At 36.0% G+C, this 26732-nt stretch overlaps 1 protein-coding gene across 1 annotated transcript; it reads right to left on the bottom strand.

The window, feature by feature from the left end:
• Positions 1-534: 534 nt before the first annotated feature.
• Positions 535-20261, bottom strand: slc6a5 (solute carrier family 6 member 5). Its single transcript, XM_041276244.1, has 15 exons — positions 19774-20261; positions 18526-18679; positions 16911-17042; positions 16577-16747; positions 15514-15661; positions 13688-13820; positions 12783-12917; positions 12360-12463; positions 11781-11905; positions 11128-11240; positions 9055-9186; positions 8578-8677; positions 7633-7733; positions 7032-7199; positions 535-4163 (listed from the first exon to the last, which is right to left on the bottom strand). Exons 1-15 carry the CDS (start codon positions 19981-19983, stop codon positions 4008-4010), a joined length of 2082 nt encoding a protein of 693 aa, XP_041132178.1. The 5' UTR covers positions 19984-20261; the 3' UTR covers positions 535-4007.
• Positions 20262-26732: the final 6471 nt, after the last annotated feature.

Below are 26732 nucleotides of genomic sequence, written 5' to 3'. Positions count from 1 at the left end.
CCGGTTTAGGCATTCAGCGATAGCAGCAGTTAGTTGAAAATAATAGTGCTGGAATATTGGAGAGAAGACCTTAAAGAATGGCTGTGAAGGAATGTATTATTATTATTATTATTATTATTATTATTATTATTATTATTATTATTATTACACTCACTTGGTGGTATTTACAAAAGCTGATTTAAATAATATATCTGTTTAAGTGTTAGCTTTTCCCTTTGAAATAACGAGTGAAGGTTTGTCAAGTCAGCTCTATATTTTAGCTGCCCTGTATATTTTATAGTTTAGCTGGCATGACAATGTGTGTCCTGTTTGAGTTGGTTTAGCAGGTTAGGGTTTGACCTGTTTTATATGTTTTGTGGCTCACAGTCAAGTTACCAAGGCAGAAGTGTTGAGCTTGCACGAGCGCATTAATCACCCACCCTCGCGTCCAATCTAAAGCCGTTCAGTTTGTGATGTACACTGTTCTAGGGCGCGCGCGCGCTTCACAACCAAGGAATGGATGCACACAAGCGACGTTTAAAACATTGACATTTATTTAGTGATTTTAGAACTTACGCAGTGTAGGATAAACTCCAGTCCGTAACATTGTAATATAGGCAAATCTACAATACATAAATTGCATTTGTATACATAAATACAAAATCTGAGGTAGGGCCTCAAGAATAATTTTTTTTTTTTTTTTAAATAAATAATGCATCTGACATGTAATATACTATGATACATATGGCGCAATATTCAGAACATAATATTTATATCTTTCTATTTTATCTGTATGGCAAACAAGTATGTTATAGGACCTGACTGGGGTAGATATCTATATCCATAGGCAGCAGCACCCCACGAAGAACACACAAAAATATACATACGCAAGTAATTAAGAATTAAACCTATACCGTGATAGGTCCACAATGAAGTGCCAAAAAAGATGTGGCATACACTACATGAGAGATATACTATATATGGCAGACTATAGGCTACTCTGTTTATTTCATTTTTTATAATTTTTATTATTTAAATACATATATTTCTAAAATTAGAACACATCTATAAGGCCAGTGGCTACCTGAAGATGTATTTTTGTACCATGTTGCAAATATAATGAACACAAATGAAACATGACTGGCAGTTTCTCAGTCTCTCCCGTTTATTTATTTTATTTACCCTTCATAAATCTCTCTTCCCTCTTTGGTTATCTATAGCCTAAAGTTGACTTGTAGGCAACAAAATACATGATAATAATAATAATAATAATAATAATAATAATAATAATAATAATAATAATAATAATAAATATTCTACAGACTGGGTATTTAGAACAAGCTAGCTAAAGGATAACCTTCTTCACGCCAATAAGAAAGTGAATTCTGTACCACGTTGAGATGAGTGAGCTGGGTGAAGCTAAATGCAACCTGTTGAAGTGGAAGATGAGTTACAAAACAAACTGAAAGGGCAGATATCACGCAAAACACCTAACAGCGGGAAGCGTATTTAACACACTGCTGCTCGAGTGTAAAATTGGATTTCACTGTTGACAGATGCAGAGAAACACCTTTGATGCAAGTGGGGTGTCAGATACCAACCTTCTTAACTATTAAAGAGTTTGAAATTGTACAAAACGTTGCAGCACCTTTGCTGTGGTTCAAAAGGTAGCCCTGTGTGTTTTGTTAACATTTAATGGACTTCCACAAAACATGCTGTTTGAATACAGATATACTGTGCTTTTTATTGCCTTAAACAGAGGCAGATCTATAGCACTTCCCTCATTTAGAGCTGTCTTTCCAAGCTGCGTTTTTTAGGAAAAGCAGCTTCTTTTAAGATCAACGATGGCCCAATTTGAATTATTTACCAATTGAAATTTATGTATAACAGGGCCCAAAAATGTAACTAGGAGTATATAGTCACTGGGATAAGCCTGGTCTATACGCCCATAACTTTTCAAACTTCATTCAGAAAGCTATCTCAAACTCAAAAATTACAGAGTGCAAACAAAGCTAAGGTCACAACAAAAAAAAAATGTATTTGTTAACAACTGAATGACTGCAATTATGCTATGGCAAGGTCCATAGAAGTACACAACTACATAGAGCTGCAATAGACTTACTGGTTAATGGGTTAAGAGTGTGGCCCAAAGTATGGACAGATGATGACTTTGGAGTTTCTGTAGCAAGGCAAGTCTTCAAACTCACATACAATTCAAGTATATATGCATAACAAGGGACAGTGTCATGTACATGAAATGCTCTTATAAAATCCATGCTTCACAATTGTTCATAACCCTGCCTTGCATACCCAGTGTGTAATGACTGTTCAAATGTAATGGTTGACATCCTTCACATGGTGTTTGCTCTGCAATTATGTCACGCTGTTACAGTACTGTAAAATGGCTTTTCTTCTATTTGCTCTATTAGCTAAATAGCAATGCTATTTCAACTAAATATGTGTTGCTCCAAAATAAAAAGCTTAAATCCAGCAGTGTATTTTTTCCATTACCAACAGAAGTGCAAATCTGCAGTTTGCAGTTATGTTAGAATTGTCTAAGGCAGCTCTGAAGAGTCATGAGCATGGTAATGAGCTGCTTCAAAAGAAAATGAACTTGAGTCGCAGTTCTGCCTGTCTGGAAGTGGCTTCATCTGGACAAGTCCAAATGTAACAAGAAACCATATATCTTAAGGTATAACATTCCGATAACACATGGCTTTAAAATACGGGTGATGATATTTGAACTACATCTTGAATTTATGAACATACGTTTACCTGAGACCCTGTAACATGAAGACAAACAGACAAGTTAATGGCGAAACAGTCCCCGGAAGTCAATGAGGATTTCCAACTATAACAGTTTAAGAAAGATGTGTCCCTGAACTATTCTATTCTCACCATCTCTACATCATAAGATACTAATAAGAGGGACATGACAACACTAGTACACACTACATGAACACTGGTTACTTCTTAAAAAAAGTATGCATTTGTACAAATAACAATTAGATAGACAATTTGCAAATTATAGCTCAATTATAGCTATACAGATTCTCTCTTACTAGTTTACTTTCTACTTGACAAATCACTATCACATGATTCTGTAAGGGGGAAAGGCCCACCACTCCCTGAACTAGATCACAACATGTACTGTTAATCAATAGCAAAACTGCACTGTGTATATGGCCATCAAATGCATTTGCAAATTGTAAAGCACAGATCAATATTTTCGGGATGGCATTTTCTTTTAAAAAGGAGGCAAACGAATCATATCATAAACATGTATGGTACAAGCTATCAACAACCATTCACCTATATTAAGTTTCTATAAGAGAGAATATGTATTGAAAAGTTTACATATAGATCTGGGGCGCAATTAATTTCCCCTTTAGTCAAGAGAGAAAGGTATATCTACTTTCTACAATGCATAACTATACAACAGCAGGGTAGTTATAATTAAAATGTAAGAGTAAAACAAGCAATATTGTGTAAAACTGAGCATACAGATAAACTACTGCGAAACTATAGAAATTAGGCACAGATCACATATTTGTTATGTACCTTATGATAAAATAAAATAAAATAAATTGAAATACTGGTGAAATTAAAAACGAATACCAGGATTACATTTATTACATATTTTAGGAACAAACATACTGTTAACTGTAAATTGACTTCATGTTGGAAGCAATGGTAGCCAATTACCATTTTTATTTCACATATTCAACTATTCTTTATACAAAAGAATAGCCTATAAAGAGGTACTGGTAAATGTCAACCTTTAATAGAAGTCATTGAATTTATAGGGGGCACAGATGTTTACTGTCTGTGCCAGTTTTGTAATAAATTAGAGTGAAGCAGAAAAATGCCTTGAATGACATTCAATCTGGAACCACAGCACTGGAACAATATAGCCAATATATGTAGTTTAGTTAAAATGTTATTCGTATTACTTGAATGGACCTCCCCAAGTATGTGACTGTAACAAGCCCATCATGGAAACCACAGACGGAGAACAGACAGTGTCACTAAAACTGAGTTCCTAATTCAAAATCCTTTGGTGGTAGTTTGAGCCCCAGAGAGTTGGTTCCCAGGGGGTCGGTCATGTTCTTGTAGCGTTCTCCGCGATGCTTCATCAAGAACGGGCCCCAGTCTGGTTGTGGAGAACAGACCAGCTTAAGCCTCTGTAAGCAATATAAGCACAAATCTATTTTAACATATTATCTCCACTGTACTCCATTCAACTAAAGATGATATATATATATATATATATATATATATATATATTATATATATATATATATATATATATATATATATATATATATATATATATATATAGTGTTCTCCACTATTATAACAACCTTGACTAGCATAAAGAAGGAAACACATTGAGTGAAATAGCTCGCACAACTTGATTTTCAAGGTGTGGTACCCGAAGCATAATCAACAAGTACAGAGAAACATAATCTGTAATTGACAAACCCAGGACTGGAAGACCCAAAAAGCTGTCTAACGAGGATGAGAAATACTTGAATAATATCCTTAAGGAATAGAAAGAAGACGAGTGTTGAATTGACAACAGAACTGGCAGAAGGCACAGGTGTCGTCGTCCATCCATCAACAGTCCAAAGCACTTTTGAGCATTATTCCACAGTCCAATGTCTGTGTTCTTGTGCATATTTTAGTCTTGTTCACCTTTCTTAACAGAGGTATTCTTACTGCAACACATCCTTTAAGTCCTGATTTCAAGAGTGACCTTCGTACTGTTGAATTCCTTCTTCATGCAAGTCAAGGTTGTTATAGTAGAAAACACTTGTGGAGGCTTTGAGTAAATTGATGCTCATAATACATCAGAGTAGAAAAATGCAACATGTCTAAGACTTTTGAAGATACATACACACAATGGTGAACATCAATTGAACTTTAACATTGTCTTGCCTTTATTATTAATCCAGTTTTTACTCACAGGTCACCTAGTGGCCCACTGGATAACGATACTAGTCATTTACCATTGATCATGTGCCACCTGGTGGATTACTGTTGTAATTGCAGAGCTTACGGTAATGTTAATTTGATGTACAATTGTACATGTATATTACTGTTTTTATGACTGTCCCTTTCTGTCTATGCTTGAGGACCTCTTGCTATGGTTTTCCATTCCCAGCATGGGACTGTGGATTATTTCATGTCAAGTTCCCTTTTATCTGACATGCGTCACATGCAACCTCTTTGTCTAACAGCTGTTTACAACTTAAACTAACCCTGGGACCTTTCGTTCTTTACAACTTACGACTGATATCTTTGTTGCTTATTCAGTTTTGATAATTTTCCTGCATGGTTTTAACTTACTCAAAAAAAACAAATGTGCCCCTTCCCCCAATGAAGCAGACTGGATGGAGGGTGTGGATTACAAAGCACGATGAGGTCACTGTATCACACATCTATCTCAAAATCTCCCTTTGTATTACTAATAGCTTATCAATAAAAATGACATTTAGACCATAGGGCTGCATGTGCCTTTTAGATAAGTAAATGATTTTCTCTCTCCATTGTACGTGTGTTCTGATCAAACTGGTATTCAATGCTTCCTCAATACATTACTGAAGGTTAAATTATTTCTGCGTATCAACTGAATCTCTCTAGAACTTCACATATATCACGGTACTAACTCTCTCTAGAACTTCACATATATCACAGTACTAACTCTCTCTAGAACTTCACATATATCACAGTACTAACTCTCTCTAGAACTTCACATATATCACGGTACTAACTCTCTCTAGTACTTCACATATATCACGGTACTAACTCTCTCTAGTACTTCACATATATCACAGTACTAACTCTCTCTAGAACTTCACATATATCACAGTACTAACTCTCTCTAGAACTTCACATATATCACAGTATTAACTCTCTCTAGAACTTCACATATATCACAGTACTAACTCTCTCTAGAACTTCACATATATCACGGTACTAACTCTCTCTAGTACTTCACATATATCACAGTACTAACTCTCTCTAGAACTTCACATATATCACAGTACTAACTCTCTCTAGAACTTCACATATATCACAGTACTAACTCTCTCTAGAACTTCACATATATCACAGTACTAACTCTCTCTAGTACTTCACATTTACCACAGTACTAACTCTCTCTAGAACTTCACATATATCACAGTACTAACTCTCTCTAGTACTTCACATATATCACAGTACTAACTATCTCTAGTACTTCACATTTACCACAGTACTAACTCTCTCTAGAACTTCACATATATCACAGTACTAACTCTCTCTAGTACTTCACATTTATCACAGTACTAACTCTCTCTAGTACTTCACATTTATCACAGTACTAACTCTCTCTAGTACTTCACATTTATCACAGTACTAACTCTCTCTAGAACTTCACATATATCACAGTACTAACTCTCTCTAGTACTTCACATTTATCACAGTACTAACTCTCTCTAGTACTTCACATTTATCACAGTACTAACTCTCTCTAGTACTTCACATTTATCACAGTACTAACTCTCTCTAGTACTTCACAAATATCACAGTACTAACTCTCTCTAGTACTTCACATTTATCACAGTACTAACTCTCTCTAGTACTTCACATTTATCACAGTACTAACTCTCTCTAGTACTTCACATTTATCACAGTACTAACTCTCTCTAGTACTACACATATATCATAGTATTCATTATTTTCTTACAAGGCATGTACGCATATCTGAGCTGTATTTGGGTTTCTGCACAGTGAATTACAAGCCTGCTCATTGACAAATCTTGGGCTTTTGATATTTTAAGCTTGAACAGACTGATGAATTTCCACACACACAGTATTGAACACATGTATTCTTAAAATTGCCCAACTGGTCTCATGCCACATTAAATGAATGCCTACTCATTATCCTCTACTTCATTTCTTTAAGAGAGATTAAGACACTAATGTAAGTAATTACAGAACCTGCAGATTCATTATTATTTATTTCTATGTAAAGCATACCCTGACACCACTCTCAATGTACTTACCTCAATGAAACTGCCAGGGGCCAGATGCATTTTAATCACAAACATAATAGGAATCCAAATGACGGAACAGACTACCATCAACCATCCAAGCACCATTGACCAAGTGGGGTAGACATAGTCCTCATAGGTCATAACCTTCCATTGGTACAAACTCAAGAACAGGATGAACTAGAAGGAAGCAAGAATAGATTTTCAGACTAAACCATGCTCAGATAACAAGTTAACAGATCTTCAGATGCAGTTTGCATCCCTTGGTTTGCTGATAATGTGGCCAGTTGCAGTAACCCTGAAGGATGGGATGTCATTTATTGTTTGAACAGTAATTCATCTCCTGTATTTAACCATTGAGATACTTCCCCAGTTCATAATTACATAACAATAGAGACATTACAGATAGTTATAGATACGTGTCTATATCAATACATATCGCTTCATGTATTAATACTATATATATATATATATGATATATATATATATATATATATATATATATATATATATATATATATATATATATATATAGAGAGAGAGAGAGAGAGAGAGAGAGAGAGAGAGAGAGAGAGAGAGAGAGAGAGAGAGAGAGAGAGAGAGAGAGACATACTGTAAGGATAGTTGGAGTAACTAAAGCCCAGCAAACTCTCCAGAACCTGTTTGGCTGGAATCCAATCATCATTTCGATATCTTCACAAAATCTTTGCAATCCTGTGACAACACATACAAGTCAAAATCAAGATATTGCCAAGAACATCTGTTGTAAATGCATAAGTTATGTATTAAAACAGTGTGGCATTGTTAAAATTAATCAATTCTACATGGAACAGAGAAGTGTGTGTGTGTGATGAAAGCCATCCACCAGTAGATTGGCTTAGAAACCCAGCATGGAATTGAACCATCTCCTAATTGCTAATCAGACGAGGGGTACAATAACAAACGATGACACATACCCTGTTTAAAAGGTTAATCTCATACTGTCTTTTTAAAGAGAACATCCTGTAAACCCAATGCATTGGTTTCTTCTTAATGACACTATGCTGCTCCTCTTTTAGATTAATAACATCTGTCCTCCAAACAATAATGAGAATATATTTTATGTAGTTATAATGAAATTTACAGTTAATGAGCGCATTGCATGATTTACATACTGGTACTTGGAATGTCCAAACAAAGGATTTTAGGGAGACTGCAGACTTCCCTCAAAATAAAAGTCTTACAGCCATCTAGTGGTTAAACTTTGTATTGCGTGCCTAATTTTATATGTTCATTGTTTTTCAGTAACACTTTACCTTTCAATAAACACTCAACAGGTATGTAAGAGCAGTAAAAGAATTAACACCTGTAACTAAATAACGATGCAAAAATGAGCTAGATATTCCTGATTCAAATAACCACAGGATAAATGGGAAGACCTTTGTGGACAATGGCATTTGGTCTGGATCCTGAATTAAACTGATTTATAATAAAACAAATGGTGGTGGGAAGTGGGGGATTAATGCACAATGTTTAAACCACACTGTAAGTTTTTCCAATGATTCATACTGCTCCTTACCATATATATATGAAATTCCAACTAGTTCGAAAATTGCAATGATGACCAGAGAGTAGGAGGCAGCATAGGTATCCACAAGCTGCAACATATACATTCCATTCTGTTAGTGAACAAATAGAAAAGAAAAAAAACGTACATGTGAGTAGAACACAAATCCTGCTCTATGTTCTTTTTCCACATGTTTCACTCTATGTACTAGATGTGTATTTACTACTGTGACTTACAACACTGCAATTCAAATATGTTCAAATCCCACACAGGTGCTTATTATTAAACATGATTGCTACTGGCATAGCAAACCCATTCTTCATATTCAGCTCACAATGTGGTGGCTTTTTCTTACTGGAAAATTACTTGCAACAGAAAATGTGCACCTTATCCAAACAAAAAAGCACATTTTGCTTTATCTAACTAAACAAGCTGCTTCAGGGTGCATTCTATTGAACAATTGAGAGCTCTGGAGCACACACTGCCTACCTCCGTTATCATGGGAAATCCCAGCACGAAAAATGATATACAACACACCAGTGTGAAAATGGGCTTGTGTTTACGAAGGTATTTGGGAAACTCATCGGAAACAGATGTTACTATCGTCTCAATGGTAGCAAACTGCAGAGAAGGAAAGAAATAAAGAAAGAAAGAAAGTACAATGAATGAACAGAATACAAAGGATTTAAATTACATCAGACTGCTGCAGAACAGGGCTGAGCTGGACCCCCTCCTTGGAGGAAAGTCAACACAATTCCTCGACAGATATGATTCATTTGTTTTCTGCTGGAGGCGGATTGCACTGCTATACTGTGCACAGTTGTTGTTTAACACCAGCCTGATGCAGCATGTAAATATCATTCAAATGTTTGCCTCAAGTATACATTTATTGCTGTTGACATGTCAGGTTTTGCATAAAGTCTTAAGGGAAAACACCTTGTCATCCAGTGAAAGAGAATGTGCTCTCATGACCGGTCTTTCAATGCACTTAAATGACAGCGGGGCGCTTTGCTACAAAATCACCCAATTTAATGTGTGAAACCTCCTCCTCTGGCAGAGCAAGCACCATGCCGCACATTCTGTTAATTAAAAGCATTAGCAGCTTGGGAGGCATTGGGAGACACAAAGGATATTCAACTAGACACGTGTCTTCTACTTTGGAAAGAGCCCAAGGGCTGTCACACTCCAAACATCTCCTGTGTTAGTACAACAACGCTCCAGATTGAGGTCTATTGATTGGGATTTTATTTACATTAAGAGCAATCAATTCAGCTGGTGTGAATTTAAGTTGTTTGCCATTGATAATCAACACCTCCGTAGTGATTCCTGAATATATCAACCCCCTCCGTAGTGATTCCTGAATATATCAACCCCCTCCGTAGTGATTCCTGAATATATCAACCCCCTCCGTAGTGATTCCTGAATATATCAACCCCCTCCGTAGTGATTCCTGAATATATCAACACCTCCGTAGTGATTCCTGAATATATCACCCCCTCCGTAGTGATTCCTGAATATATCAACACCTCCGTAGTGATTCCTGAATATATCAACCCCCTCCGTAGTGATTCCTGAATATATCAACCCCCTCCGTAGTGATTCCTGAATATATCAACCCCCTCCGTAGTGATTCCTGAATATATCAACACCTCCGTAGTGATTCCTGAATATATCAACACCTCCGTAGTGATTCCTGAATATATCAACCCCCTCCGTAGTGATTCCTGAATATATCAACCCCCTCCGTAGTGATTCCTGAATATATCAACCCCCTCCGTAGTGATTCCTGAATATATCAACCCACCTCCGTAGTGATTCCTGAATATATCAACCACCTCCGTAGTGATTCCTGAATATATCAACACCTCCGTAGTGATTCCTGAATATATCAACCCCCTCCGTAGTGATTCCTGAATATATCAACCCACCTCCGTAGTGATTCCTGAATATATCAACCCCCTCCGTAGTGATTCCTGAATATATCAACCCCCTCCGAATATATCAACCCCCTCCGTAGTGATTCCTGAATATATCAACCCCCTCCGTAGTGATTCCTGAATATATCAACCCCCTCCGTAGTGATTCCTGAATATATCAACCCCCTCCGTAGTGATTCCTGAATATATCAACCCCCTCCGTAGTGATTCCTGAATATATCAACCCCCTCCGTAGTGATTCCTGAATATATCAACCCCCTCCGTAGTGATTCCTGAATATATCAACCCCCTCCATAGTGATTCCTGAATATATCAACCCCCTCTAAGCTAAACTGAAATGTGAGGGGTTGTTTCGGTTTTTTTTTAGTTAGCAGCATGAAACTGAGACAGATAAGATGTTCATAAGAGATCAATTTGAATGATCTTAACAGTGCCTTAATACCACCAACAACATATCTGAATTGTATCAAATGATCTCAATAAGGGGATCAGCGGGTCACCCCTAGGGAAAACCCTGGCAGAATGAATATGGAGCTAGAGGACAGCTGTATTTATATCTAGCATTTACTTAAGATACATATAAAGAAATGTTTCCTTGCAGATAAGATAATAATAAAACAGTTACCATTGTATCCAATCCAAGAGTCAACAGCATTAAAAAGAATATCAGAGCCCAGAATGGAGAGAGTGGAAGCCTGGTTAATGCTTCTGGATAAACTACAAAGGCAATGCCAGGCCCTACAAGAGAAAATAAAGATGAATTATAGTTACTTGTTTTAATAAATGCCCATAGCCTGATAACAATTACTACAGTGCATGCGCTTAAACACAGTTAACACATTTATATTAATGCATGGGTTCGGTATAGCTTTGTGAATATCTTACACATGAGGTTTGGCAGACTTGAGCATTTATCTGCCTGCCTGGTCCCATTATGCATTAATACATTGCCCACTAGACATATTTAGCGCTCCCTCTTTATTTTGCTACCTGACTTACATTAAAAATTGACACATACGCCTAGTAACTGATTTAAACAAACTAGTGAAGCATTAATGTGTGCATCACTTTTAAACTCAAGTATACCACCTCTTTGAATACCCTTTTTTGATACTGTGTACTTTCTGTGAAGGGGAATGAAACAACGCAATGTATAAAAGGGCTCCTCAGAAGAGCGCTTACAGGTGAAGTACCTCATTGCCCCGTATCCTGCTTTAACAAATGCACTACCTGGCTTGTGTGTAAAATCCCTTCCTGCGTGCAGCTCTGTCACATTACCTTCATCAGCAACTTTTTCAATTGGCACCTGAAGCTCATGAGCCATGAACCCGATGACTGAGAAGATGACAAATCCTGCGAAGATGCTGGTAGCGCTGTTAGTACACGACACTATGAGCGTATCCCTGAAATAGAGAAGATTGCTCTGTGAGTCATTGCTTCCGACACCGGCTGCAGTAAAATGCCGTCTACCAAAAGAAGTCTCAAAAAGGTATGTTTTTCCCTGGTTGTGCACTGTTGGAAGTTGGAACCAGGGCTGCAGCAGAAATTCACAATACAATTTTACATCCCAGTACATGTATGTACCTCTAGTGCCCTCTGCTGTTTAAACAGCAGCATGACAGAAGACCAACCATCCCACATCGTTGGGTCTACTTCAACAGTCAAATCATTAGTGGCCTCTTTTAAACTGCTCTGTTTTTTTTTTTTTCAATTTGAAAGCCAGCTGGACACAACCATTTGCTTGATGGGTCTGGCATTTTTCTTGCCCATCCAAAGAGTTCACGAGAAGACAGTCATTTTGAGCAGAAGAGACAGGGACAGCTGTGTGCAATAAGATAACAGAGTTTTCATGTTTACCTATAAATGTTATTGTGGAATTTGTTGTATGATGAAAGAGTAATTAGTCCACCCCAGGCTGCAGACAGGGAGAAGAAAATTTGAGTAGCAGCATCCTTCCACACCTATTAATGAAACACAAGTGTAGGAAGGTCTGTAAAGAGCACTGTGGAAAGTGATTGGAACTGCATCAGTAAGCAATCTACTTGCACTATTTACACTGCTGTTCTATGTAAAAGCTTGAGGAAATAACACCATGACGATGCAGCTGTCCTGCATAACCAAGCCCACAGTATTAAAACCTTAATGCATGAACACACATAATTTTTGCCTATATTTTTAAGATCAGATCATCAGCTGTTTGTAGTCTCCTCTTATTGAAATAGAACACCCTTTTATATAATTTTAGACAGCAGCAGAACTAATATTAATAATAAACCCTACCTTAGCATCGTTGAGTTTTTCCCACTTTGGTGTTATAAAGTATAGGATTCCAGCTCCAGCCCCGGGCAATGTGACTCCTCTGATCAACAGAATGACCAACACCACATAGGGAAACGTAGCTGTAAAATATACTACCTGCAATGAAGAAAATTCAGGTTCAGGGTGCAAAGCACAGCAGAGGAGTGACAGCACCAGAACATGTAATTATATATATTGCAGAACTTTTCAAGTTGTTAGATTTTTTAAGTTGAAGATGCATTGCAGACTCCATTAGAGGGCCTTCTTGCATCATGTGGAGAGGAAACTACAACAAATTCCTCCCTCTAGTGGCCACATTAAACACCACAACAGAGACCAATTTTGATTGTTAAAGATTCTTAAAGGTTCATTAAACCTTTTTCAATTGCAAAGGGGGTTATTAGTTTATACTCCAAAAAAAAAATAAAAAAAGTTTAACTGTAGAGAATGAAAGTGCTGTGAATGGAGCCTTGGAGCTGTATACGTGAACCATATTAATTTATCAGAAATCAAAGATCTTATAATGAGATCTTATTATAACATCTATATAAAGGAAATAATGACTGCTGATTTACGATCAATCATAGCACTAAAAAAAAAAAAAAAAACACAGGAATGTTCCATATTCAATATCACAGTTCATAGAATGTCAAACACACAGAAATACTGTAAAATCTTTGCTTTGGTACAGAGTGCCAAATATCCTGAATATTGCACTTTACTGAGAGCAAATTCTGTAATCTTATGAAATTGATTGATACAATCATGCTGTAGGTATATTAATAACAGCAACACAAAAATAAAATAAAGCTGACATTTACACTTCTGCCCGTGGTATCAGTAAAACACGAACGCTTTTTTTTTTTTTTTTAAGTGGAAAATCTTACTTTCCCTGATGACTTTATTCCTTTAGCCAGCGATACATAGACAATGAGCCAGGCCAAAAACAAGCACAGGGCTAGTGGCCACCTGATGTCCCCTGGGTATTCAATGCCTTTAGAGATGTGCAGTACATTGTATCTGCCAAATAAAAGGGTGTTATTGTGAATACAGTACATCTGCAAATATACATAATAGTTTGTTATATAGTTTTAAATTTGAAGTTGTATACAGACAGTAAAAAATAGATTACAAAAATAATTTATAATATATAAATAGAATACATTATCTCTTAATGCTCTTATGTATTTCTTCTTTATGTGGGTATGTAAATGAACAAGATCAGACCAAGAATGCTAGTACTTTTCAGTGGTGATCACATGATGAAAACTTCAGCCTTGTTTAAATATATATACTGATGGTATTATCAGTCCCAAGAAAGAAACACACCTTTAGAAATAAAGCAGTCAAATATGCTGTCATTTAGAGATTTATAATCGTTGCTAGATGAAATGGTAGCCATATTAGTCCAGAGATGATTTTCCTTGTCTATGGAGATTATATAAGAATGTTTTGTCCTGCTTTGTGGCTTTGTTTAAACAGTCTGCACTTCGTTGTGACTGTAGCTCAGAGAAATAAAAATCATGGAAATATAAAGTCGGCCTGTATTTTAATGATCTGAACCGGGGATGGGTAACACTTCAAGATCTAAATTGTGAAAAGGGAAAATACCACCATCGTAAAAACCATTATAAAAGAAAAGGACTTTGTTAAACATCTCTAAGGGCCCTATTCTCACTGGTGTACACACTATTAACATGCTGGAAAAGGGCTCAGTCCTGGAAGACCTTCTTCCAGCGCGTAAATAGAGCATAAACCAAGTGAGAATAGGGCCCCTTAGAGCATGTGTGAGACTAGAACAGTGGTTCCCAATCTTGGTCCTGGGGACCCCTGATGTCGGCTGGTTTTCACTCCAACTGAGCTCTTAATTACTGAATTTCATTGAACTGATCATTTGCTTATTTATATCTTTTTGATTGTTTTCAGCTCTTAACAGTTGCATATATTTCAAGTTCGCTATACCACTTTATAAGTAACTTGAACTCTGTAACTGTTTAAGAGCTGAAAACAATAATACAAAGGTCTAATATCAGCTCAATTAAGGGTCTAGTTCAGTAACTGAGAGCTCAGTTGGAATGAAAACCAGCAGACACAGGGAATCCCCAAGGATGGGGTTCAGAATCACTGTTCTAGTGTATTTTTGTCTTTAAAAGGTAAATTGTCCTATTTAATAAATAAATTAAATGGTGGGTGAATACTGCAATCTTACTCATTTAATTGAACCAATTAGCCACCAGGCTGACCACACCCTCTAGGACTGGAGCTGCCCATAGCTGATGTAACAACCGTCAATATAAATACTACCATCATAACTCAAATCCCATTTGTGATTTCTTCCAGCGGCCAGTTATTGACCTTCTTATTAACATTGTAAAATAAAAAACACTGTGGGAAGAGGTTTGCAAAAGAGCTGGTTTACAAGTTTGAGATCAGCTGTCTGCCATGGTTTAGATTAGGGGCGGACCATGTAAGCCAGTCCTGATCCTCAGTCCAGCCCTGTTCCACATTGTTTAATTGAAGCAGTTAGACCTCCACCCAGACCCTAAAGTGGTTCCATAGTGCACAGTATACAGACACACTGAATGAGAAGAACATATACAAATGTTTTTGAGGAGTTGTCAGGGTGAATAAAAGTGATGAGTTTCTGGATTTTATGGAATACTGGAAACAATCAAAGACAGACCCCACGTTACTTTAATCGGTATACTCTTACTTGAAATACTCCTCACTAGGGCTGACAAAAGTTTTGTTTTCCAATGTGACGTTAGTGAGCCTGGTCAGGTTATTGGCGACACTGGCAGACATACAAAAGGTACTGTTTTTAATAGAGGTGATGTTTTTATCGCGCAGTATACAGGAATCTGTAGAAGCAAAAAAAACAAAACACATCATAGCATAATTACTTACGAATTTATTTATATTCACTTTGCATGAATTTGTATTACTAAATACAAGTTTAATACATGCTGTAGTTATATTATAAAGCGAGATACTTAATACATATAAATACATTGATAATAGTAGCCTACAGTATTGTATTTACATATTTGACAACATAGCTTTCTATAAATAAGAGGCTTACTGCAGGAAATAGTGGTGTCGGCTGCAGAAAATGAAATCTCTCTCCAAAAGGCCAAAATGAAATAAATGAATTACAGAGGGCTCATAAACATATGCAAAGAAATGCGTATTTAAATTACCGTGTAGCAATTGTGATACGCTATCTGAACCAGCCGCAGGAGAAAACCAAACGAATACGTGCATTAGCACATTGATACCACTGGAGGGGATCTTGCATTACGCAGTCACACTGTATTTTGCGGTTAGAAAATAATTAAATTTATACTTAAACGCGATATGACGATGGTTACCAAAATAGCAGAGCGGTGCAAAATATATGAATGCTAAAACAGATGTGACTCTATCTTAGTGCTGTGTATCTAATACATCATTAAATCAAAGAAGCATGAACAACAACAAGTTGGATCTAAAACTAGAACTTATTCAAATAAAATTATATACTGAAACGATTATTTTGCAAGGGTAATCGTCAACGTACATCGCAATGTAAACTAAATAAATTCAGATATAAACAAATGCTTAATCAAATTATTTATCTTGTAATAAAACCATTTAAAAGTATTTGCCATGCGTAATTTGCGCAAAATCAATGGAGAGCTATACGTTCCTTCAATTTATTATGTTTAAACCAGAACAGTTTCTTTGAGAGTTGTATATTTGAAGAGTTGAGACAGCGCCCTTTAGTAGGTTCTTACCTAACAGAAGCATGTCTTTGTCTTTGCAGTCTGGTGTGTTCCAAGGGTTCCTGCAATTCGCCCACGGCAAAGACCCAAGCGAGGAAAACAGGTAGTAGATAGTCCAGCACATGATGATGTTGTAATATATGGCTATTAGGACAGAAATAATCAACATGGCAATCCCGCAGCCTACAGGGAGAAAATAAGAGGGAGAACATTCCGGTTTAAACACAAATTAAATATCTATATACAAAAGAAATTAGTTCCTACAACAAAACGGATATGTTATATTGTAGTTTCAAAAGCAGATACGATAACTAAACTAACCCTTATTATAATATAAAGACTTTACCTTGGAGCGCAGGAATAGCTTTCCATACAGAGACAGGTCCCTGGCTGGCAAATTGTCCCAATGACACCTCCAATAAAAATATAGGGACACCGGCGAGAGCCAGCATTATCAGGTAAGGAATTAAAAACGCACCTGTGGAAACAGGTATAGAAATCTGCGATTACAAAGAGAATTACACGATACGTTCAAACGAGTTAACAATACATCAAAAGAGCAACAATGTACTGACAACGACTCCGTTAAAGAATAAATAGGGCTGGAAATACGTGTTTCTGTTCAGATAAGTTGTGCGCAAGGATGAAAAAAGAGTGGGTCCGATCAGCTTTAAATGTCTGTAATTCATGAAATAAGTATTGAATGTTATTAAACGAATTGATAATAGTTTATAAAATGTAAAATTGTATTTAATTATTTTAATTCGTCCAATCAAATGTTTAACAATTACCTTGTACATAACAGTGTAATATTTCTATCTCACGAGGGAATGTTTATCTTGGAATCCTTCGCGTTACTTCTGTGCGTGCAAAAGCACGTTCTTAAACAATTAAACAAAACAGTAAGATGCGTTTAAAATGAACGACTGAAGGTTTGGTTTTACGAGGCAATGCTTGTCAAAGCAAGGATCATTGTCGACGTTACTGTAATATTACTTAACTTCTGTTTGTATTTCTTCTCAAATGTAATCACGTTATATTATACAATCAGAAAGGCATGCATTCTCAACCTTACAAATATGCTTTAATACGACGTTTTTACGGCTTTTCGGTTGATTGGTTTTCAAGTTTTAAATTGTATTGTAATTACATGTACATATCCTGGGATGATTAACCCACTTTTGATAACCTGGATTGACCTCTATAATAATAATAATAATAATAATAATAATAATAATAATAATAATAATAATAATAATAATAATGAAGGAAAATGTTAAAGTTTTAGAATGTTTCAATTCATTCAACTTTATGACAACACCATTTACAGATGTTGATTTATGTGTGAAATAATTGATGTAATCATCCACGTCTATCCCCGTAGCCTCCTCTTTTGAGCAGTTTATTAAAAATTTAAATTTTTTTTTTTTTAGCCAAAATACGTTGCAACATACTTTGAAGCACGCCCAAAGGCAAATGCACATTTTGGTAATGGCATAAAATTAGCAAGAATATTCATAGGTACAGGAAGTAGCCCTTAAATGGTGGATACTATTACTTTTACCATTGCCTTTGCACAGCTTGTTGTGCATTTCATCTTACAGACAAAATTAAATCGTTAAAAATGTGCTCACGCAAAAGGTGATAACAGTTTAACATCTCTCACAAAGTGACACTGACTTTTACCACAGGCTGATTCTCACCCCCGTGAATTTTAAACTAGGCTCATTCTCAACCCTAGGATACAGGGTAGGGATTAGTCTAAAATTCACGGGGTGAAAGTTGGCCGGGGGTGAGCATTATATTAGGCTGTGACACTTGTCCTGTTGGGATTCGCCATTGTTACAGACCCCGAAGTAACAGAATCTACCCGTTTAAGCAACTTTATCTGCTTACATATCTGGATATAAATTGAGTCCTTGAAGTGTGGCAAATCCGTTTTTTTTTTTTTAGGTTCTTACCTCCTCCGTTTTGAAAGGCTAGGTAGGGAAATCGCCATACGTTTCCCAAACCCACAGCGTAACCAACCATAGAAAGGATGAAATCCAGTTTATTTGACCAGTTTCCTCTGACTTTGTTTTCATCCCCATCTTTGTCATCGTCATCATCATCACCCTGAAGGAAATACCTGATATTTAATATATTTTTTCGGTGCTCCAAGATATGATTTCATTTCTTTTATGTCTCTGCGCTTGATTACATGTATTTTCCATATTCAAATTCTAACAGATCCTATGCTGATGACACACATTCTAACTCTTCTATCCTAAATACGTGGTACTGAATGCTCTGTAGGGAACAATATGGTTTCTTATCTCAGCGCCTGTGAAAGTTTATTAAAATTACAGAAAAGTACAGGAAAGCATAGTAAAATCACGTGGGAAGATTAAATATAAAGTACGGTAAAGGAACATGTAAAAACCATCGTTAACCACGTCAGTGACACTGTAAAAGCCTACGGTCATTAAAAATGGGAATCTACAACATTACACTGTACATGCACCCAGGCGTTTCTTTTATAAAGGCGCTTTCTCCAGACCCCTATCCTCTTGTCTTAAGAAGAACAATGTGCGTAGGCCAGCTGAACAGAGGACTTGCCCAATATTAAACCAATTGATTGTCAATAAAATAAAGAATGGGGTTGAAGTCTTGAACCCGCTGTTGTTTGGTTTTAGAGAATAGTTCACGATAGAAGCTAAAGTTTCCACTGGCAGCTAGTTATACAGAAAGTACTATTGCAGGATTAATGTAGACGTCTAGCCCGGATTTAATGTAAGGGTCTTGAATTAAATTCCAGTTAGTCACTATCAACAAGAATTAACATTACCTTTAAAAGGTAAATCGATGTACATTAACACAGAATGATAGCACTGAATTATAGAAAGCACTCGTGTGCAATTGTTACCTCCTTTCATAACACCACAATAGCCCTAGATTATATTTTATTTTACTAAAAGGCTTACTAATAAACCTGCTATAGCTGGGTGGCTACTATGGCTTCCTGCTGCAAACTCGGAGGCGCTAGTAATTGAATACAACATGTGTTTATTTAGTTGTTTGCTGTTGGGGTTTATTTACGCTAAGAAGGAAGTTATTAGATTTTACAGTTTGTCAGCTAAGCACCATGGCTTAGTTAAACCCCACCCCAAGAGTGTGTGCTGTCCTGGTTGATCCTTCCTGGAGGGAAACAATGATTCGGAACCACTTACCCCGTTGATGGTGCCAGGCAGAACAGACGTGTTACCATCTGTGCCTAATACCACGGTGGTCTGACTCATCGTTGTCCAGTTGCCTGCGGCATTGTTTTGCTCCACCGTGCTCTTCATAATACTTTGACTGAGTACCGCTTCGGTGCAGTGGGGAGACACACATTTGCTATAAACATTTGTAGGTGTATCCTTGTGCGGAACGGGCTCCATAGAATCCTTGCTAGATGCAGAATTGACGTGAGAGGGACTGCTGTTCTTGAACGTCCCAGCTATTGTGGTCCCCCCTGGTGCGTTAGGTTTGGCTTCAACCGCCGAAAAAGTTTTCTGCTCAGTGTATGGCGATTTAGAAACCTTGCCTTGTTGTGCTGGTGGATGGACCTCGGAAGGTAGGTTTTGGTCCTGTTCAGTCTTGTTAATTATAGCTCCAGCAGTACCGCCAGGCTGTCCCCCAGGGTTGAAGGGAGCAGGGATGTTAGTGGGCTGCTTTGCCATGTGTGGAACCTGTCTTTATGAGTCTCTCTGAGACCCAGAATACTATTATTTTATATATATATATATATATATATATATATATATATATATATATATATATATATATATATAACAAAAGGCGAGCACCGTTATTTGAAAGACTCAACGGTTATACAATCTTGTTTTAAATCATACTTCTGTAGTCTATGAACATGGCAAAAGTCTTTAGTGTATTCACAGTCAAGGGGAGTAAAACTAGAACATTGTTTGCCTAACACGGCTATATAAAGGTAGATGATTATACCATTTAGAGGATGTGTAAATATTTGAGGGCGAATCTAACAAGGCGTTCAGATGTAATAAGCCTCACAAGCCCTTCACAGAAACAAACATCCTCCCATTCCAATAAGAGAACGTTTAAAACATAGCAAGCGAGCAGCTCAAGGGGCTCTCGCGCGTAACCTGTGCACATTAATTACAATGACAGTATTTTCTCTGTATAGACGTTCCAGCTTTGTGTTCATATTTAAAATATTGTATAATGTGCAAACAACGGCTAGTTTTTAAATCAATTTTGGATGCTTTTAGCTCAGGCTCTTTGGTTTTCAGCTCACGATTTGCAGGGCGCTTGGGTCGCCCTTTTACCATTAGGGAAAAATTCTTTAATTTTACGCCCCATTTCCTCCCTGTCATTCAGAAAAGCACATTTGCTGATTTTATAGGCAATAGACAAGCTGCTGGGCTCTTCTAATGTGCGGGATAAATACAATATCTGCTCCCGCTGGTCGAGTAATATTCACTATTGAAATTAAGAATTAAGAAACAATAAGACTTGTTTTATATATATAATTTTAATCTTACAAAACAAAAACATACATTTTAAAATAAAATAAATACGATAAGATAATTTAAAACACTTTGTTTCTTCAAAATAAAATTATAATTTTGCATCGGAATTAGTACACCGCACGGGGAATAGACATGCTATTTGACAATATGTGTAACTTATACATTCAAAATTATTTCTGCACTTCAAAATGTTATAAATGCATACATAAAAACCCATGTACTATAATCTACTATAGTAGCGGAACAACTTTCTAAGCTGTTATCGCTGTTTCAAAATAGATAAACGTCTAAAAAGCAGAGGAATGCATCAATAAATAATTTAACATAAAACAGTGGCACAAGTTAAGAAATAAAATAAAACTGTGTTTAAAACAATCTTGCCCATGGTACAGCTTTAAAAAAAAAGATCACTGAGTGAAAACGCAGAAAGAGCTGCATGCATGACCAGCAACCACGTTTCACACACTACAGCAAGACATTACAAAGCCCAACAAATAACATTGCTGGTTAAATAAATTTAATTAATCAATCAATTTAAAAGCGTTTACATAAGAAAAAAAACTATTGTGCTCTCTTATAATCAGCAAAACAGTTAAAAAAATAGTACAAATGTGCTTACCATGTTTGCAGCAGCAACAGATAGGCTAGGAAAACAGCAGTAAAAGGTTTAGATGGACTGGATTTAGCTCTGGTAAGTGTAAGGCTTTCTATACCTCCGTGGGAAATATTGGGTTTGCGTCAGTGCATAGCAAGGTGCCCTTCGCCTGACATTTTCTTGATAATAAGAGTTTGATAAATCATTAGCCTTGGATTCAGATTTTTAAAGGGACAGCAAGTGCCAGCTAGCTGTCACTCATCGTCGTCGAGCTTGCGTATTTGGAGTGACTCACTTGATTAATACAAGAGTCTCAGGGGATTAAAAGTATACTACAATGTTCCACTGTTGGTTATTAAATGCTGTTGGAACGTGGTAGTTGAAATTCATACAGAAAAGGAGCATTGATTTCAATACAATGCCATCATAATACTGTGTTATACTGCATAAGTGTATTTTGTAACTTGGTGTAGACAGATTAATTAAGTTTGCAAAACACTGTGGTATACATGCAAAACGTTGAACATTTTTTATATTGCGATTTGGGGTGCGTTCAAACACTTTTTTGTTTAAGATCAGTATTGCATAAGATCAGTAATTAATACTTTAAAATTTTTAACATCTAATGGATATACATTTAACTTCATACTTTTCAGTATACTAATTGAGAAAGGAATTAATGGAATGCAGGCAATGCAGAATTATCGTCTGTCGAACTGAGACAGTTTTTTCATATTAAAAAAAAAACAAAGCTATCAGACTGCAAGGGCAGTGTAACTTAATGGTGTTCTTGTGAACATGATGTATATATAAAGTTATATATATATATATATATATATATATATATAATATATATATATATATATATATAAATATATATATATATATATAATATAATTTAGATTATAAAAGATCTAAACCGTCCCCAGGGTTTTTACATTGTTGTGCATAGGGGGAACTGTTGGAAACCAAAAGCATCTGTAGAAACTCATTTTTACGCTTTTCAAAAATAAGAAATGCGTTCGAACTTGCGTCACATTGTCACGCATTGTTAAGCCATCGTAATCACTTTGGGGGGGGGGGGGACTGTTTGACAGTAATACAGCAAGTCTAAAAATAAATACAAACATAAAAATATACGCCTCCGTGATGCCAGCAAAGGAGTTGCGTTTTATTTATAGCGAGGAAACGCTGGCTTGTACAGGTAAAAACTGCACTTGTTTTATATACAGGCAGCCGTGTGAAGAATACTATTGTAAACGGTAAACCATTTAACAAATTGGTATATATATATATATATATATATATATATATATATATATATATATATATATATATATATATATATATATATATAATATGAGTGTGGTGCTGTATTTACTGTAGCCAGCAGCGGTATTGTCCTTTACGTGCCATTCTGTGGTTTGCCCTGCGTTTTCTGTTCTGACAGTGTGAGCTTATCGCTTCAGCTGTGAACACCGAGCACTGGCCATAAATCTGCATACATCGCTGATCAGCCGTTCAGGAGTAAATTAACAAGCCAATCCAGTCTTAATTACTTTGTCAAAGATGAAGAATTGTAATTGATTTTTGTTCTCCATTACTTTGTCCTTTTCTGTTCTAGTTGTATTCCAGTGATAAAGGAGACAGTATAGGCTAGCAAAAACAAAACAAACACATACATTTAACGAAATATACTTACCGGTAGCTTCAATAAAGAATATATATATATCTTACATTTGCTTTTACACTCAGTTTAAACTTTTAAAATGCAACAATTAGTTATAATATATGTTTTTTAGAATATACTGTACTGAACCGTTTGAGTCTATTATAATATAAAAATGTTTCTTCAATATTTGAAAGAAAAAATAAACACCAAATAACCATTGAAGAAGCTAAAATCAGAAGCAATGCTAATATAATTACAGCGTAAGTGTATTCTTTAATTGAAAATACAGGTGACCTTGCAACACCTATACCAACTGTGTGTACTGGAAAAAAAGTTAAATATAGTGGAATAGGCCTACTATAGTGTATGTAACTCTATATTTTAAAAGACAACGAAATGGTTTCTATGTAGTTTCCAAATGATATTATTCTATTACAAAATCGCTTGAGTTCTTCTCCCTAAAGCGAAAAGCGTTTAATTGAAATAAGCTTTCAAAGCAATGACGTGCAGACATTCCATGTCACGCCAGCAGCCAGTGTAGGCACATTACCCGCAGTAAACACATTCTAAGCACGATATTGGTTGTATTGTTGCTTTCTGCTTGAATGGATTACTTGAAACAGAGATTTTTCAGATTGTCAGTTTAAAAAAAAAAAAAATAGTAATAGAAAAAAAGCAAAGCACTGTACTGCATCTCAAAAGAACCATCAGATTTCTGCAATAACTGGAAATTGCTAAGAATATTTGTCCGAGATTGAAGCTCCTCCAATGGAATTCAGTAGCTTGGGGATCAGGTGTTAACAGAAAAAGAAGCCATCTGACAGAAGTTCTGCTTCATTTGATGAAGCATTGATTGTCTAAACAGTTAACTACTTATTGTTTTATCTTATGCGTTTGTGTGCTTATAAGCGCATTCTGGTTAAAGCGACTGTTACATCTCACAGCAGGTTGTACAAACTAATTAAAAAGATAGCCAATACATACAATGTTGAGGATAAAAGCATCCAGTAAAATAAAACTTATATCCTTCTATATATGTTCTTGCGGTAAACTACCGTTTGTGTAAATCTATTTAATTATTACGCACATATGTAATCGAATTCATTATATATTCAATATTTACCATGAACTGTCCCGTTGCATCTGCACACTGACGGAAGGAAAAAGATCCTTCTTGACCAGAGTTAATCGTGCTAGTGATCAGATAACATTTGATTCATCGACACATCATTATTTCATCACTTCACCCCTTTCCTGGCAGAGCGAAGATGAGATGGATGTTTTACCTCAAGCGGAGTTTTTGAATTTAGAAAGCTCATTGAAGGTCAAGTAGGTGGATGCCTTCCAGTCCGCTTAAGGGTTTACATGGACAAACCATCAACCATCAACGATTTGGTTTGATTTTTTTTAAAAATACAGTGTAGTAAAAACGTGTTCGATAATTTTTTTAAAATAATTTTTTTTTTTAAATCTGAAAAGTTCTGTATATCACCAGTCATATTTAAATTACAATGTAACTGTAATTACAGTATCATTAATACCACTTACGAGTATTAATTAATCTTCATCTTAGTAAACACATTAAATCGATAGAAGCATTTTTTTTAACTATCCCATTACCACCCTTCAGAAACGTGTTAGCAAGGAAAGCTTTTGTTTTTTGTTGTTGTTTGACTCCAGTCCTCATCGACCAATCATTTCATTAAGTTCAGGAGGAAGGTGATGATCAATGAAAATGAAAATAAAATGTGCCTCATCCTAGTATAAAAGAATATTGTTTTTGATAACAAAATACATATATAAAAATAAGAGTGAACAATATATTTATATTATTGCTGATCAGTAAAAATCATTAACTTGAAAGGTTGTGTTCAATAGACTGATAGCCACAGAGTAAGTGTAAACCAGGCATCAGAGGTAACGAAAGGGGCAGTCAATGCTTAGAGAGTATGGAGATGTCTTTTTAAATACTGGCACCATGAATAGGCTAATACAGCCCCACCTGAATAAGTCTCTCTGGCACTGTTTTTACTTTTTTTTTTAAGGCTCTGGGGAGATGATGAAAGACAAACATCCCCACTGGCCAGCAATACTCCATTGCCACACTGTTCAATTCTGTTGTCGGAGTGCCGAAGCTTGAAAAGCACAGAAATCGTATAGAGCCAGCAATCTATAAAGGATTATGATTGTAAATTTTTATTGTCTCATTTACTAGGGCCACTAAAATGGTTGCTTTAGGTGTTTGTTGGTGTTTCTTAAATAAATAATTTCATTCTCCAGTATTCACATTATACTGGCACATTGTTTCTTCAGGGAAGGAAGATTATTGTGTTTGTTGAGTAATATTTACTCTCCATAGAATAAAATAAAAAAAGATTTCTGGAACAATTTTAATTCGGCTACACACACTATACCTACAAAATAAATAATCGATACAACCAGTAACAGAGAAAGTGCAGCTTGAAACGAATGGTTTGTTATGATTCAGTGTTATCAATATGCATGACCAATAAGGGGATATTATGTAGCCCATGTGCAGAATAGATCATTTGCATTGCCAGTAATAAACAAAAACGGGGCATTTAAATAGTTCTGGAAAAAGTCAAATCAGTTGTTTACAAGACATTTTTAGTCCATGTGCATTTTGATATCATTATCAAGATGGAAGTGGAACCATGAAAGTTTTACAGCAGTATATTGTTTATTAAAAAAAAAAAATGTATTCAGGTTACCAGTGTCTTGTACAATCCACATGCAGTGTGCAGAACTTTAAAAAATGTGATTGAGTTACATTGTTACAGGAACTATTCTACCAGTTATAAGTCTTAGTCCCAAGTCTAGGTTCGCTGGAAGAGTTGCAGGATTTGTCCAGCCCAGGGATACTAATGTGAAGTCTTTGTCCAAGTTCCCCAAGAACATCACATTTGTGCTGATGCAATAAAAACATATTTGTTATGTGGGGCAAGTATACCTAATCTTTCCTTGCAAGGGTCACCTGTAATGCATTCCTCAAAGACAGACGATACACACCTTTGCTTAAGTCATCAACAAGGTCTTTGAGAGACTGATGTGCTGTGCTGCCACAGTGAACTGGACAAAACAAGAAATATGACATGAGATTAATCAGATCTTAAATAACTGCACATGGGCAAATGCCTGTTTTTCTTCTTCAGCATTATGGATCCTGATTTTGAGTTTAAAATAAACAAAGTATAAAAAGCTTTAAAAATGCTTGAGTAAGGATTGTTTGAATCACCATTCTTTTGATAAATGAATTGTTACAAAGCGTACCTTGTTATTTTCTGTATTCCTCTTTGCTGTTGACCATTACAGATTATTTACCGAAAAGGCAATCCTTCAAATGCCTGTACA

This window comes from Polyodon spathula, chromosome 17 (genome assembly GCF_017654505.1).
Source record: "Polyodon spathula isolate WHYD16114869_AA chromosome 17, ASM1765450v1, whole genome shotgun sequence".
NCBI lineage: Eukaryota > Metazoa > Chordata > Actinopteri > Acipenseriformes > Polyodontidae > Polyodon > Polyodon spathula.
Note: the sequence above shows the minus strand (reverse complement) of the source record. Positions and strands in the feature narration are given on the sequence as shown.